The following is a 14,397-nucleotide window of genomic DNA, read 5'->3' on the forward strand; positions in this document are numbered from 1 at the left end:
AGGAACGATCCCACAACCTTCGCATAGTGGTGGCGCTGGCTAGCGTTCTCAGGGATTTACTAGGAAATACCCAAGAAAGTGGATAGGGATACGGTGCCGCGGTCGCTTAATTGGTAGAGCAACGCACGCGAAATGGGAAGGTTGTGGGTTCGGTTCCCACCTGCGGCAAGTTTCTTTTCATCCACTTTCATTTCCATTAATTTATCGTTTCTTTATTTGATTTGTTAAGCACAAGTAATTTCCCCTATGTTGTCGTTGGTGTCAGTGTTTGTTGGATTCTCATGACATGACTAATAAAAATCGGGCCCCTCGGTTAACCCCCTTTTTACTCACGCTTGAAGTAGTACTGACACATATTCTCAAGCTGTAGAAACTCAACAACACACTTCTCACTTCATGCTTAGCAAGTGCGAATACAGAGAAAGACTTATAACATATGTGAATTTAATACTACAGTTGTCTGAAAATGGCAGATCGTCGACATTATTGTGGCGTCATGACACAGAACAATATTTGGTGATACCCGCCGTGGTTGCTCAGTGGCTATGGTGTTGGGCTGCTGAGCACGAGGTCGCGGGATCGAATCCCGGCCATGGTGGCCGCATTTCGATGGGGGCGAAATGCGAAAACACCCGTGTGCTTAGATTTAGGTGCACGTTAAAGAACCCCAGGTGGTCAAAATTTCCGGAGTCCTCCACTACGGCGTGCCTCATAATCAGAAAGTGGTTTTGGCACGTAAAACCCCAAATATTATATATTATTATTAATATTTGGTGACGTTATGTAGCAATATAGCTTGGTATTATGACGGTGGCACATTTAAAAAAGTAAACAAAAGTGCTGCGTGCCTTATTTCTTGCTACGCTCGTGTGTGGCACTCTCAGATTATTACAGGAACGAAACGATCTAGGATATCATGACGACACTAGGCATCGACTTCTTAGTTGCGGAAGCCGAAATTGTTGTCGCTATGACGCTTGTCAATACTTTTTCTGGGATTTAGGGGTCTACTTCCTCCCTACAGCACAAAAAATAATGAGAAGCCGAAATTTCGTGTCGGTACTTAAAGGTTTAATTTACACCCCAGTCACGTGTACGGGCCTTCAAAACAAGTCCTCAAACAAAACAAACCCTCACAGGCTCGACTGTAATACGTTCTGCAGTTTCCATTGTACATCTCTTCTGTGTCGTCGGCTCGCTAGACGACAAAACAGCCTGCGTCCTTTCCGGTTTCAACGCTGTCTCCTCGAAGCTGTCAGCACTGAAAAAGGAGTTACAACGGCGGCTGTCCGGCGAAGACGGCAAAGTAGCTGTCTAGGCCGATATTTGGAAAACGCCCTGAGTGCGCCCTGTTGCTTTATGTTAGCCACAAGTACAGTCAACAGGACTCAGCGCCACAACCATGGACCCAGCTGAATTTCTCCAGCGACGACTTGGGTTACGAGACGTTTATAAAAAAAAAAGCTGTTGATGTTTATGTTTCTCTCAATTAGTCACCTTTTCCTTCGATAATAATACTTCATATATATATATATATATATATATATATATATATATATATATATATATATATATATATATATATATATATATATATATATATATATTGCGATGTGGATGTGGGAGAATCGAACACCTTAAGCTCAGTGAAGGAAGCACGGGTGCCAAGTGTCTTGAGGAACCTCTGTTGGTGCCGTTGCGCTGTTGCATCGTTGCAGTACGCACCGGTCTTAAACATGACAAAAATTAAAGACCTACGAGGATTCCTTGACTTTGCAGATAAATTCTTGCAGTACGGATATTTATCCGTACCTATCATGTAGGAAGTGCTTAAAAGTCAATAGATAAGCACGACAACAAAAGAAAAGAAAAGAACAGCATCATGTTGAAAGAACCAAACTGTGCCAGAACGCGCTGAGGAAGAAGTAGGCAAAGTAAATATCGCCTCTGTGTCAATCCTTCCTAGAAACAGAATCCATAGAACACAATTTTTAATATGTGGCGGGTATAAATTACCAAAGAAGATACTTCTTGAAATTCTTCTTGCTAAACTATGGGTAAATTTAACATCGCAAATAGTACTAACTTTCGGTGCCTTTGGCTTTAGCCACAGGAACGTCTTTGATGTCTCTAGTGTCATTCAATCAACAAAACGAAGGAGATATTTTAAATTTTAACTTTTATCAGTTCTCTTAGTTGCATTTGTGTATTAAATCCTAGCATTACTATTATTTATTGTTCTGTTTATACAAAATCGTTAATTTGTCTGTTTTGATTGCTCAATTGCACATTACTTGTAGGTTCTTTAAATATTATGTAAAAGGTCAGGTGTCCAATCCCCCAGGGTGGGTATGAGCCATATTGTAGGGTAAATATCATCATAACACCAGTGAAATTAACTAAGATTTATCTATAGCAGTTTCCGTGGCACGTAATTACCACCCGCGATAATTGAAAAATAAGTACAAAAAATTCCCGCAGAAACTCCTCCGGGAGTTGTCTAAGCATGCGTAAGCATTGTGCCACTTCCTCATCTCCACGCAGCCCGGTGTCATTAACAATGTTATGGAACTTGATCCGAGCATTATAAACCCTTATCAGCCCTCATCGGTCGTTCGCTTATCATGTTTGATAGCGAACGTGGTCGGACAGGTTTACTTAAGATACAGTTCATTACGGCACTCGAGCGCACGACCATTGATGTTAAGATAAACGTACTTAGCCGCAGTTAATTAAGACGTATTTAATTAAGGCACGCGAACCCTCGACCTTTGGTAGGAGTCTAACTCACGACCCTCAGCGTTAAGGTGAATTAGGGTTAACTTATAGAAGCCGTTGCAAAACTACCACTACATTTGCTGAGGGGGGTATGCAATGTTTTACTGATGGTTCAGATGCTTCTGTTTTGAGCTTGTTCTTTATTGAAACGTATGCTACCTGTTCTGTGTGTTGTATGGGAGATTTCAATATATGTGCACTGGGGGCTCGCTTCACTTTGCTGAGCGCTTGTAGCCATCTGCCTTACGTGGGTACAGGACATTGCATTTTTGCTTGCTTACGAGGGTATGAGCCATTGTTTAAGCAGGTATGAACCATTCATGGTCTTTAGTGACGCATCAGTTTCTTGTTGGGTAGGCATAGAAGATGATTAGGCATTTAAAACGGACACGTAAAAAACGTGAGCAGAACCTCTGCTTATACAGTACAATAACAGGGAAACGCACCTTCAGATGTACCGTAACGAAAATATTTGGTCATATATATTTAAAGGCCTCCGTGCTGACAAAAGGCTTGAAGGTGTCGTTGTATATATAACTACGAAAAGGAAGCGACGGGCACACGGTTTAGTGAAGCGAATCTAAGAAAGTAATCGCAGCTGGCTTTGACATTACGCAGAGTTTTCTAAGGACTATTGAATCGTAGCTCTAAAGAAAAAGTATGAGGTTATTTTAATTCTGGGGTTGTACGCGCCAAAGCCACGATGTCATTATATGAGGCACGCCCTAGTGGGGAGCTTCGGATTAATATTTACCAGCTTGGGTTCTGTAACATGCACCCAATGCATGGAACACAACCATGTTATTTTAATTATAAATACTAATTATATTTATTTATTTTCATTAAGCCCCCACCATGATGCAGCCTCCGCGGCCGCGATTGATCCGGCAACTCCGGAGATCAGCGACGCAGCACCATAGCTACTGGGCGAGCGAGGCGCGTAATCGTAGCTCTAGTTCCAGAACGAGAAATATTATATCTACTCATCGCCGAGCATCCTTGTAAATAAATATTGTTTCCGCTACGTTACATATTCCAAGACTAAAACCCCGGAATGCTGTTTTCTTTGCAACCATAAAAACGTGATATGGTGAGCTGAGCAGCCGTCAAGGTATATCACACGCAGTTTTGGAAAAAAAAAAGAAAAAGGTACCAGCATTACACGAGAAAGCGAGAGAGAGAGATTTCAACCATCGAACAATCAGAACGCGACAAGCGATCCGCTGAGTTGTACAAACTGGCGCGCTCACAGGGTAACGTTAGGACAAAGAAGACCACGGCAATAGCGCGCGCCATGAGCACGCTATACGTGGACTGGCTCAGAGAAGAAGAGAGAATGCGCCGCACCGGTTCCATGCCGCCGGCGCTGACCGATAAACTGAGTAACACGGACCCCGAGGTGGCGGCCGCGAGGGCGAGGCTCCAGCGTGGCTACCTGCAGGAGGAGACGTGCGAGAGGCCGCCAGTTCCCGCCAGCTCCGCGATGGCCACTGGCGTCGACACGGGCACCCCTCACGGAAACTTCGCGCAGTCTGCCTTCCTGCTGAGCTTCTGGAGCTTGTACAGGCACAAGGCGACCGAACGCCGGTAAGAGCTCTAGTGCTCTCGTTTACTTGGTACTCATTCACACCGGAAGATCCGTACAACGCGAAGCAATATGGCTTACAGAGAAGGAAGCACGACAATGTGCCGATTCGTATATAAGAAAGATAAAGACTCCATTGCGCTAACTACGCAGTGTTCCGTTCAGGGTGTCACGGACTAACCATGTTGGAAACTTAGCACGCCGCCCTATACAAGGCCAAATGAGAAATAAAACGAAGTAAGCAATATCAACAGGGCCAGCGCCGTGTTTTGCTGCAGACAGTACTAGCGGTGTTGCCACTTGTAAAATTCCGGCAAGCTCATCTGCGTTTACGAAGAGGTATGATATACTATATAGTTAAGCCTCAAGCGCAGGCAATGAATAGGCAAAAACATTCGTATATATATACTATGGAAGGCGTCCCGCATGAACTGTAAATCGTATTTTATATGCGTAAGCATTTATATGGTTACACAATAAGAAAACTGTCCGCCCGTCCCTCTTTCGCGTAAGACGATCGCTTTCAAGACAGAGCCCGCCAGCTGTGGAAGAAGACGACGACGATCGCACGAGCAGTGGCACGACCGCGTCTTTGTGGCCACGTGACGTGTGCAATCAGGTGCGCACCAGAACTGTGGAGCTGCCGTGCCTTCAGATCGGAACGTCATCGGCGCACCTGGCGCCGCCACCTGCAGTAGTTTGCTTGCCCCATCAGTTCACGTTGCGCAACCTTCCGCAGCAGTTCGTGTCGCCGCAGCGCTGTCACATTTACCCTAATGGCGCCAAGGCGACCGCAGACGCTTAGTGAAGAAGAACGGAAACGCAGGAATGCAGAGTACCAGCGTGTATATAGATTACGCCAGAAACAAATGAACGACGCTGCACAGAGCAGGGAACTGCAGTAACACGCTGTCGAACGCAACAGACAAGAGGAACGACGCGTGCCGACGCCGCCCGATACCGACGGTCCAGGGAAAGCTGCATACATTTCCTTCGTTTCCTACATCTCCCTCGTCCTCTCACCTCACGTCCACATCCGCTGCGGTCCCTCTATAACACGGGTGAACATTGCTTCTACACGCCTCTTCTACGTCGTCTCGTGCAGGTCGCACTTAACAGTTCGGTGTTGAAACCGCACTTCTCCGTTTCACGATTCACTCACGGTCGTTCTCGCAATTAAGCCGAACACACCAGCACACGGCCACTCAATACCACGTCGTTACGACGAAACGCTTACGCATCATTCAGGTAACTCCCTGAAAATATTCAACGTAGAATCATTTCTCCTTGGATGTGCTCCAGAGTGAAAAAGAAAAATTGTAACGTTTCGTTTCAGTTCCGGTTCACGCAAAAATACCGGTTTTTCCCGGTTTCCAGTTTCCGATTTAGTTCTGGATTGATAGCCTGCTATCTAGAAGTCCAACGTAGCGGGAGTGAGTGAGTGAGTGAGTGAAAACTTTGTTGCAAATGTCCGGCGATTTGGGTGGGGTGGCGCCATAAGCACTCACCCCCCCCCCCCCATCGCAGCGGGAATCACAAAAAAAGAAATTTGCTGTTTAGCCCGAAAGGGCGAAACCTTTCAAAGAGTTGAATGTAGGGCTAGTTGGTACTTTGACATCAGAACCATCTACAAATAGCGCGCAACGCGTGACGGCGCAACAGAAAGGAAGACCGAACACAGGCGCAACCTAGTGTTCGTCTTCCTTTCTGTTATGCCGCCCCGTTGCGTGCTATTTGTAGATCGAGCCTATCGAGCGTGATAACAAGGTTTAACGCTGAGCTTGAACAACTCGGACGGTGTTAGCATGTTGGCCAGACGCAGCACGTGCTACTTGATAGAAGGAACAGCGTCTTGGCAGCTAGCAGGCGTCTCACGATGCTGGCGTGACGAGCGCCGCCAGTGGCGCGCTGCAGGCAGTCACCTCGACGATGCATGAAATTATACCAACGGGAAACCATCGGTGTTATAGTCATCGCCTGGTTAAATATTAGATAACGCTGGCTTGGCGCGTACTGCTCAGACCCGAGCATGCACACAGCAGCTCCACAAGAATGCTAGTGCGCCTGTCGTGTGCGTACGCGCAACTCTCCTGTCAGCAGAGGGAGTCAGAATGCTGCAGCCCTTGCTTTGCTACCGACGCGATTGAGCGGACCGTGCGTTCACGCTGCTTTGTCGTTTTTGCAGCCAAACGCACACTGCGCGCAAGTAAAGGGTGTAGCGTCAGCGGGACAAAACGACAACGGCGGCTTCGCGAACACGCCTCGAGCGTCCGTATAATTGAAAATTAAAGTGTGAGGTCTAACGTCCCAGAACTGCATAATGAGTTAGAGGCATGCCATAGTGAACGGCTGCAGTTTCATTTTGACCACCTGGAGTTCTTTAGCCCGTACATAAATCAAAGTACGTACATGCACGAACGGTTTTGCACTTCGTCCCATCAGAATGCAGCCAGGAATCGAGCGCGCCACCTCTCTCCCCCCAGCACAGAGCCGTAGCCGGTGGGTCCAGCCCTAAAACTCGTAACCTGCTGCGTAAACTTCGCTAAAGCACTCCAGGTGAGAGCCGGGGCCCATTTATAGCCATATACATTATTTCACCCTCTTATAGCCATATAGAGGCACGCTACCCGTCGATATCTGACGCCGTCATCTCGCGGATCACTGCACCACAACGAGCCGTAAAATGCACGAGGAATGGCACACTCACCGCACTGACCACTTTTTGTCATTACTGTTAGCCTCAATCGCATACCGCATCTGCGTTGAAAGTATGGTACCGCAGCAAATGATTGTTAGATGGGATTCCGTGTTGCGACACGCTCGTTTGATTGGATCAAATGCCGAAGTATATTTTTGAAACATTCGTACACCCGGCGACAAAAGTTTACGGACCACGGTATCTCCGAACACGTTCAATTCCCGATCAGCCTGCAGCAGTAGCCAGTAAAACTGTATATGACAATGTTGTTAGCATATTCTAGTCGAGGCCCGAAATGCAAATACCTGACTGCGTTTTGAGGGTGCCGAGATATTCAGCTCTTTCTCAGACCTCGTGCCCGCAATATTCTGTCACCGAGCGTACATTTTTTTTTTTATAAACATTACTTGATCCCCTACTTCATTATCTGTCCAAAACGAAAATTCCGTGTTCACAGCACGCGTTCAGTCGTGTACATTCAAGTTTCAAAATTAATTGTAAGCATTGCTGCCCGATGAAGCTGAGGCTTTTGTAAAAGGCAGAAAGCCCTATTGTCATGTGGAATGGCTGCATACCCTGCCCAACTAAGCTTTAAACGCATTAGTATGAAGTAGCATACACGGTAGCGGCGCAGTTTTGTGACAGCATAAAAAGTGTCGTTAGACTGTCGAGCCACTGTATAGGTCAACTGCTGGCAGAGTTTGAAGTATCTGGTAAAATTACAGCCTTTGCAGCAAATTGTTTTATAGGCACTTCGAAGTGCGTTACGTGTGTTTTAAAATCGACGTGTAATGTTTGCACACTGTGTTAGTCAGTGAGAAATACAGCTTTTCTATCACTCTATGGTGGCAGCACTACTGGGACCAGGACTCAAGAAAGTCGTTGTCCAGGACATGTCCAGACACGATTCTTCAATTCATGTACCACCAACCCGTATTGCCAGTATACAACGAACGATTCACCTACTCACCCAGTTTTCCATTCCGATACGGTATACCTTTTATATATTTGGTTGAAATGGGCGGCACGTTATGGTTGATGTTTATAACAAAATTTAAAGTGTGTGGCTTAACCCTTTCCCTACCGCAGGAAATGAAGAACGTTATACCAAGCTTTCCTGAAAAGAGGCGTGCAGGCAAGCCATGTTTTCAGTGCAAGTGTTCAAGCACCAGAAAACAAAGAGAAAGACTACACGCAGGTCATCTAGTGTTAAAAACCGCGACTAGAAGCAATCTCATGGATGTTATCATATGTTCACATTGAGAATACTTTTGCTCATGACGACTATGCTCATCAGCGGTAGAGAAAAACTTTAATTACGTTGCAATTAATTAATTTAATCTGCAATTAGAAAGCGTTATACAAGCGTTATACAAGCGGTATACAAGCGGTATAAGCGTGTTTTTCGTACATATATCCTAAAAGGACGAAATATGACACATATTTCAAGTTTGTGCGAAATGGTGGGCATATTAAGCATTTTAAATCAAATTCTGGTCATTTGCGTGCGGGAACCACAATGTGATCATGAGGTACGCCGTAATGGGAACATCGATCTGCCCCTCAATTTTAAGTACACGAGCATTTTCTTTTTCTTCTTTTTCTTTTTTTCCGCCCTCCCCGAAATGCGGCCGCCGCGTCCAGGATCGAACCAAGGGGCTATGTTACGGGTCATATGTGGGAACATTTCTGAAAACTGTGGTTCAATCATGGGCATTTAAAATTAATACAACTGGCAGAAAGAAAGAGCATTGCCGGAAATTATGCTGTAATTCTGCAAGGTTTCACGATCCCCGGCGTCCTTTCTTAGTTAACAGATGTTTTTTCTTTGCCTATAACTTCAGGTTCAAGTCAGCGATATCGTACGGAAAATTAATGGGAAATTTAACCTGTCCAAGGGGTATGACGGTTCAGTAGCTGTCCCAAATAATTGACACTGTATGTTGCAGTCTGTATAGCCTTACCAGAACTTCGTTCGTGATTGATGAACAGCGCACGAGCGTCGAAGAGTATCTCAACAAAGTAGAAATATTATTAACACAATTGTTATTACACCTCAACCGCATCCTGGTTATTCAACCACTCAACTTGATGACTCTAGCAGTGGTGCAAACCTGCCGTAAGCTTCGTGTTAATTTTCCTCCCGTGAGGGCAGTAGAATGCCACCGAAACAGTCACGACGATAAGGCAACATTCTCAATCACAAGCAGCGGATCGCTCCACGGGAGCATGACGGCCTGTCTGGTGTCCGTCGTGGCTTCCATCCTGACGCTGGCCGTGGCCACGGTTCTCCTACTCCGCTACCTGTCGCCCAAGAAAGACGACCTGCTCATCCACGGCCCGTTTGGCACCGTGCTTGGCTCCGTCATGAGCTGCAGGGGACGCCTGGTGCACGCCTTTCGCGGCGTGCCATTCGCCCAGCCACCGGTGGGCGACCTACGATTCCGCGAAGCCGTCGCAGCGAGGGACGGCGGTGCCGATTCCCTCTACGACGGCACTCGGCCGCCAGCCCCTTGCCTCCAGGGCGATAAGACAATCAGGACCCGCGCCGGTGAGCGCTCTTCCTTTTCTACACGAGAGTGGCGCTCGCGATTGCTTTCTATCATAGGGTGTTGTGAACGTGGTCCTCAACGTTTGTGAAGACTGATACAAAACCATCAGCCTTTCTTGGTAAATGTGTGCGTGCCACAGCTCCCACAAAACCGCTAAAGGGCGCGACGTTGGGCTGGTTCGCTCGCCTTAGCGTGGTACGCGTTGTCGTATAATTTAAATCTCTGTCCGCGTTTCCGTTATTTTTATTTTTATTTTATTTATTGCGCTGTTTCCCAGGTTTTCAAACTTACCAGGTCCAGGGTTTCCGAACTTTACAATACGATATACCTCAAGTCAGTAATGGCGCTATCTTCTACTGGCGAACCAGAGCGCCTTGCCACGTTCTTGATGGGCGTCGTTCTAACGTGTTTGTGAAGCTGTGTTTCTAAAGTCGTGTGTTTTCAGAACAATGTCCGATCAGCTAGCTTCGCTCACAGCATTGTTTGTTTCCACCTTCAGGCACGTGACAGTAATTTTTGCTTCCTCGCTGGCCTCCGCACACGTGTCGCAGGCGGTGAAAGGGCAAATGCCGGTTCGGATCGGGGACGCGAAGACTGCCTCACGCTGAGCATCTGGAAGCCGCCAGGTGCCTGCGAGGCCGGCCCGCTGGCGGTGCTCTTCGTGGTGCACGGTCACTTCTTCCAGATGTCGCACGCCGACAACGAAGGCCGTTGCCTTGCCGCGCTCGGAGACGTCGTGGTCGTGGCGCCGCACTACCGGCTCGGAGCCATGGGATTCCTCAACGCGCCGCCCGAAGCGCCGGGCAACGTGGGCCTCTCGGACCTCGTCGTAGCCCTGAACTGGACTAGAACGTGCGTACACGGACGATACTTTTTGCGTAGAGCAACGAGAGAGAGAGAGAGAGAGAGAGAGAGAGAGAGAGAGAGAGAGAGCTATACCCGAAGAGGAGATTTATCGAGGACACGTCCAATTATGCGGATTTCATCTTTGCTAGTGACACCGAAAGAGTGAGCGAAGCGAACTTATTTAAGGATAGTCGTACGAGTGGGAAACACTTAGGAAAACAAGGGTGGGTACAGAAGAATGATAGGCGAAACACAGCGCTCTTGAGCGAGAGCTTCACTAACAATGCAGGTGGTGGTCAAAATACATTGACGGTCATTTTCTAAACTGTTTTTAGTTGAACATTTGAAACCTACATACGGAATAAAGCGGGAACGCGTAGCAAAGAACGAATAAGACGACAGACCTCGTAGGAGCACCACTGACTTTCAGTTGGTTGCACGGACAGTTAGATACCTAAGAATCGCAGCAGGCGCATCAACATGTTTTAAGACACGGTAGCTAAGCCAGGATTTGAGCGGCCTATTTCCTAACCTTCTAACCAATGTACGAACGCTTACTGCAGGCAGAGACTTGTACTGAATTAAACCTGTAAGAACCTCGGGAATATAATTTATCTGCAAGGAATCCAGCGATTGCAGGTAAAATGAGTTTTCTTGCAAGGCAGGGCTCTTACATGACAATTCTTTATATTGAAATCTCCAAAGTGACTCTTAGCACACACGGCATTAAATAAAATTCATATTGAATATACCTGATGCAACTAGACACCGCAGTAACATGCATCGATGTTCAGTGCAATACGTAAATGTTTAGAAATTTGGCTCTCGTAGACCAGTCGGTTCGTTTCCATGAAGCTTCAAGCTGATGCGCGCTTACTGACAAATCCTCAGCAGATTACTACGGAGGACACTTTACCCAACGGTCTCTTCGTCTCAGATTTATACAGGCGACTATAACACAAACGGGTACCTATGACGCTTTTCAAGGAGCAAACACGGAATATTTTAGAGACGGGGATAATTATATCTCGTCCTTTCCTGTACGTATAGCCGTCTGTGTCAGCGTTTGCTGCTCACATGGAGCTTGGGCAGACTGAGCTCCATTTTAATGTCTTGAATTTTTCTTACCAATCTATTAGCCGTGCGTGCTGAAACTATTCTTGCTCTTATTTGTCTACCAGTCAACAGATAAACAAAGGCTTTAGTACCTATCTAAACTTGAGCTCGTCACCCAATTCCACTACTGTTTACAGATACGCGCGTTACTTTTGCGGCGATGCGGCGAACATAGTCGCTTTGGGCCACAACGCCGGGGCGTCCGCGGTCGGCTACCTGCTGCACAACCAGGAAGTCTTTAGCGTCAGCAGGGCCATTCTGATCAACGAGACTCCATTCACAAGGTACTACGTGAGGTATAAACATGCGCGTTTTGCCGACGTCTCGCTCTATTCTTGTTGATTCCTTTTCGCGCACAGCGATGTCCTTCCCTCGCGGCGATTTATGATAGCGATAATCAGACGCAGCGGTTATCGCTTGTGCTGCCGCAAGCAACAGGTGCTTCGTTTCGCGATAGCTGTAAGCAAACTGAACATCCTCGATGAAAGAAGTTCCTTTTCCAGAACACTGACAATCGTTTTTGACAATGTTTATCGCTGTCTGGAACTGCCACGTCCGTCGCTCACTTTCAAGCGATCACGACTGCTGACGTAAATTGCACAGCCAACGCCTGCGTCGCTACCCCGTCGCCTTTTAAGCGGCAGTGCACCCAGCTAAATGTTGTGGTCATCTGTAAGCAGAACGTTTCGAATCACTGCAATCACGGCGCGAAAGTGGGCATGTCATGTGGTACTCTCTTTTTACAGAAACTGTAAAAAGGATCGCGTCCGTGTGTTAACACAAAACTGTCATCTGGATTGCCTCCAGCCTCGTCGCCTTCCACAGCTATCTCGTTCGCGCCCCTCGGTGCTGCGAACGCCTGCAAGTGCTCCTTCGTTCGTCGGCGGCATGAAGGAAATAAAAATTTAACTGATTAATTAATAACCGAGTAATCATTCAATTAGTAAATAGACAATTAATTAATAAGTTAATCAATTATTAGTAATTTATAACGCTTAATTATTTAAGCAATGTATTAGTTGTTTCTGATGTGCGGTATTAATTATTATTTAATTAATAATCAATTAATAATTAATTAATGCCCGCAACGACGCTAACACTTTTTACAGCGAAGCTGTTAAGGGCTAGTTCTCCCAGGAGTGTGTCCGTGTGTAGAAACAAAACATACGTGGGCCAGTCCCGAAGATAGTGCAATGCCTGGCCGACTCTCGGCAGCCGTACATTTAGCCATTAGGAGGCCCATATACACAGCTTCGCTGGTCATTCTTCTTCAGCGTGAAACGGCACCGAGTTCTTATTATTCTTTTTTCGCGGGCATCTGCAGTAAGCGGAAAAACTACTAATACTTAATAGATAGAAAGTTAGAAACTGTTTAGTCGTACGTTTTGCAAACCATTCTACAAACTTGCAATGGAGTTGGAATTTTTTGCCCAACCTCGTTGCTTCATAAGTTGGGTACTTATTCTTGACTAATCATGCAATTTAGCAGAATACAAAAAGTACTGCGACTTACTCCATCCAGTGTGTGTGTGTGTGTGTGTGTGTGTGTGTGTGTGTGTGTGTGTGTGTGTGTGTGTGTGTGTGTGTGTGTGTGTGTGTGTGTGTGTGTGTGTGTGTGTGTGTGTGTGTGTGTGTGTGTGTGTGTGTGTGTGTGTGTGTGTGTGTGTGTGTGTGTGTGTGTGTGTGTGTGTGTGTGTGTGTGTGTGTGTGTGTGTGTGCGCGCGTAAGCCCGTAGGACAACTAACATCACTTTAGTGACGTTCCGGCAAGGGTCGGGCCTTCGTCGCACTCTTTATGAAGGGCAGACCCCGGCCGAAACGTCACTAAACTCGTTATTTTTCCTACGTACTTCTATTCCTTGAACTATCAAGATATGTATGTATGTATGTATGTATGTATGTATGTATGTATGTATGTATGTATGTATGTATGTATGTATGTATGTATGTATGTATGTATGTATGCATGCATGCATGCATGCATGCATGCATGCATGTATAATATGATAATATGATAATATGATATAATATGATATGTAATATGATGTACGTCACTAAACTCGTTATTTTTCCTACGTACTTCTATTCCTTGAACTATCAAGATATGTATGTATGTATGTATGTATGTATGTATTTATGTATGTATGTATGTATGTATGTATGTATGTATGTATGTATGTATGTATGTATGTATGTATGTATGTATGTATGTATGCATGCATGCATGCATGCATGCATGCATGTATGTGTATGTGTATGTGTATGTATGCATGTATGTATGTATGCATGCATGCATGCATGCATGCATGCATGCATGCATACATACATACATACATACATACATACATACATACATACATACATACATGCATACATACATACATACATACATACATACATACATACATACATACATACATACATACATACATACATACATACATACATACATACATACATACATACATACATACCCGCCGTGGTTGCTCAGTGGCTATGGTGTTGGGCTGCTGAGCACGAGGTCGCGGGATCGAATCCCGGCCACGGCGGCCGCATTTCGATGAGGGCGAAATGCGAAAACACCCGTGTGCTTAGATTTAGGTGCACGTTAAAGAACCCCAGGTGGTCAAAATTTCCGGAGTCCTCCACTACGGCGTGCCTCATAATAAGAAAGTGGTTTTGGGACGTAAAACCCCAAATATTATTATTACATACATACATGCATGCATGCATGCATGCATGTATAATATGATAATATGATATGATAATATGATATAATATGATATGTAATATGATGTACGTCACTAAACTCGTTATTTTTCC

General features: G+C 45.8%; 1 protein-coding gene across 1 annotated transcript; it reads left to right on the plus strand.

The window, feature by feature from the left end:
• Nucleotides 1-3,930: 3,930 nt before the first annotated feature.
• On the plus strand, nt 3,931-11,921 carry LOC142577720 (cholinesterase-like). Its single transcript, XM_075687174.1, has 4 exons — nt 3,931-4,365; nt 9,272-9,612; nt 10,165-10,465; nt 11,713-11,921. The coding sequence occupies exons 1-4, from the start codon at nt 4,073-4,075 to the stop codon at nt 11,915-11,917; spliced, it is 1,140 nt and encodes a 379-aa protein (XP_075543289.1). The 5' UTR covers nt 3,931-4,072; the 3' UTR covers nt 11,918-11,921.
• Nucleotides 11,922-14,397: the final 2,476 nt, after the last annotated feature.

This window comes from Dermacentor variabilis, chromosome 4, assembly GCF_050947875.1.
Source record: "Dermacentor variabilis isolate Ectoservices chromosome 4, ASM5094787v1, whole genome shotgun sequence".
Classification (NCBI taxonomy): Eukaryota; Metazoa; Arthropoda; class Arachnida; order Ixodida; family Ixodidae; genus Dermacentor; species Dermacentor variabilis.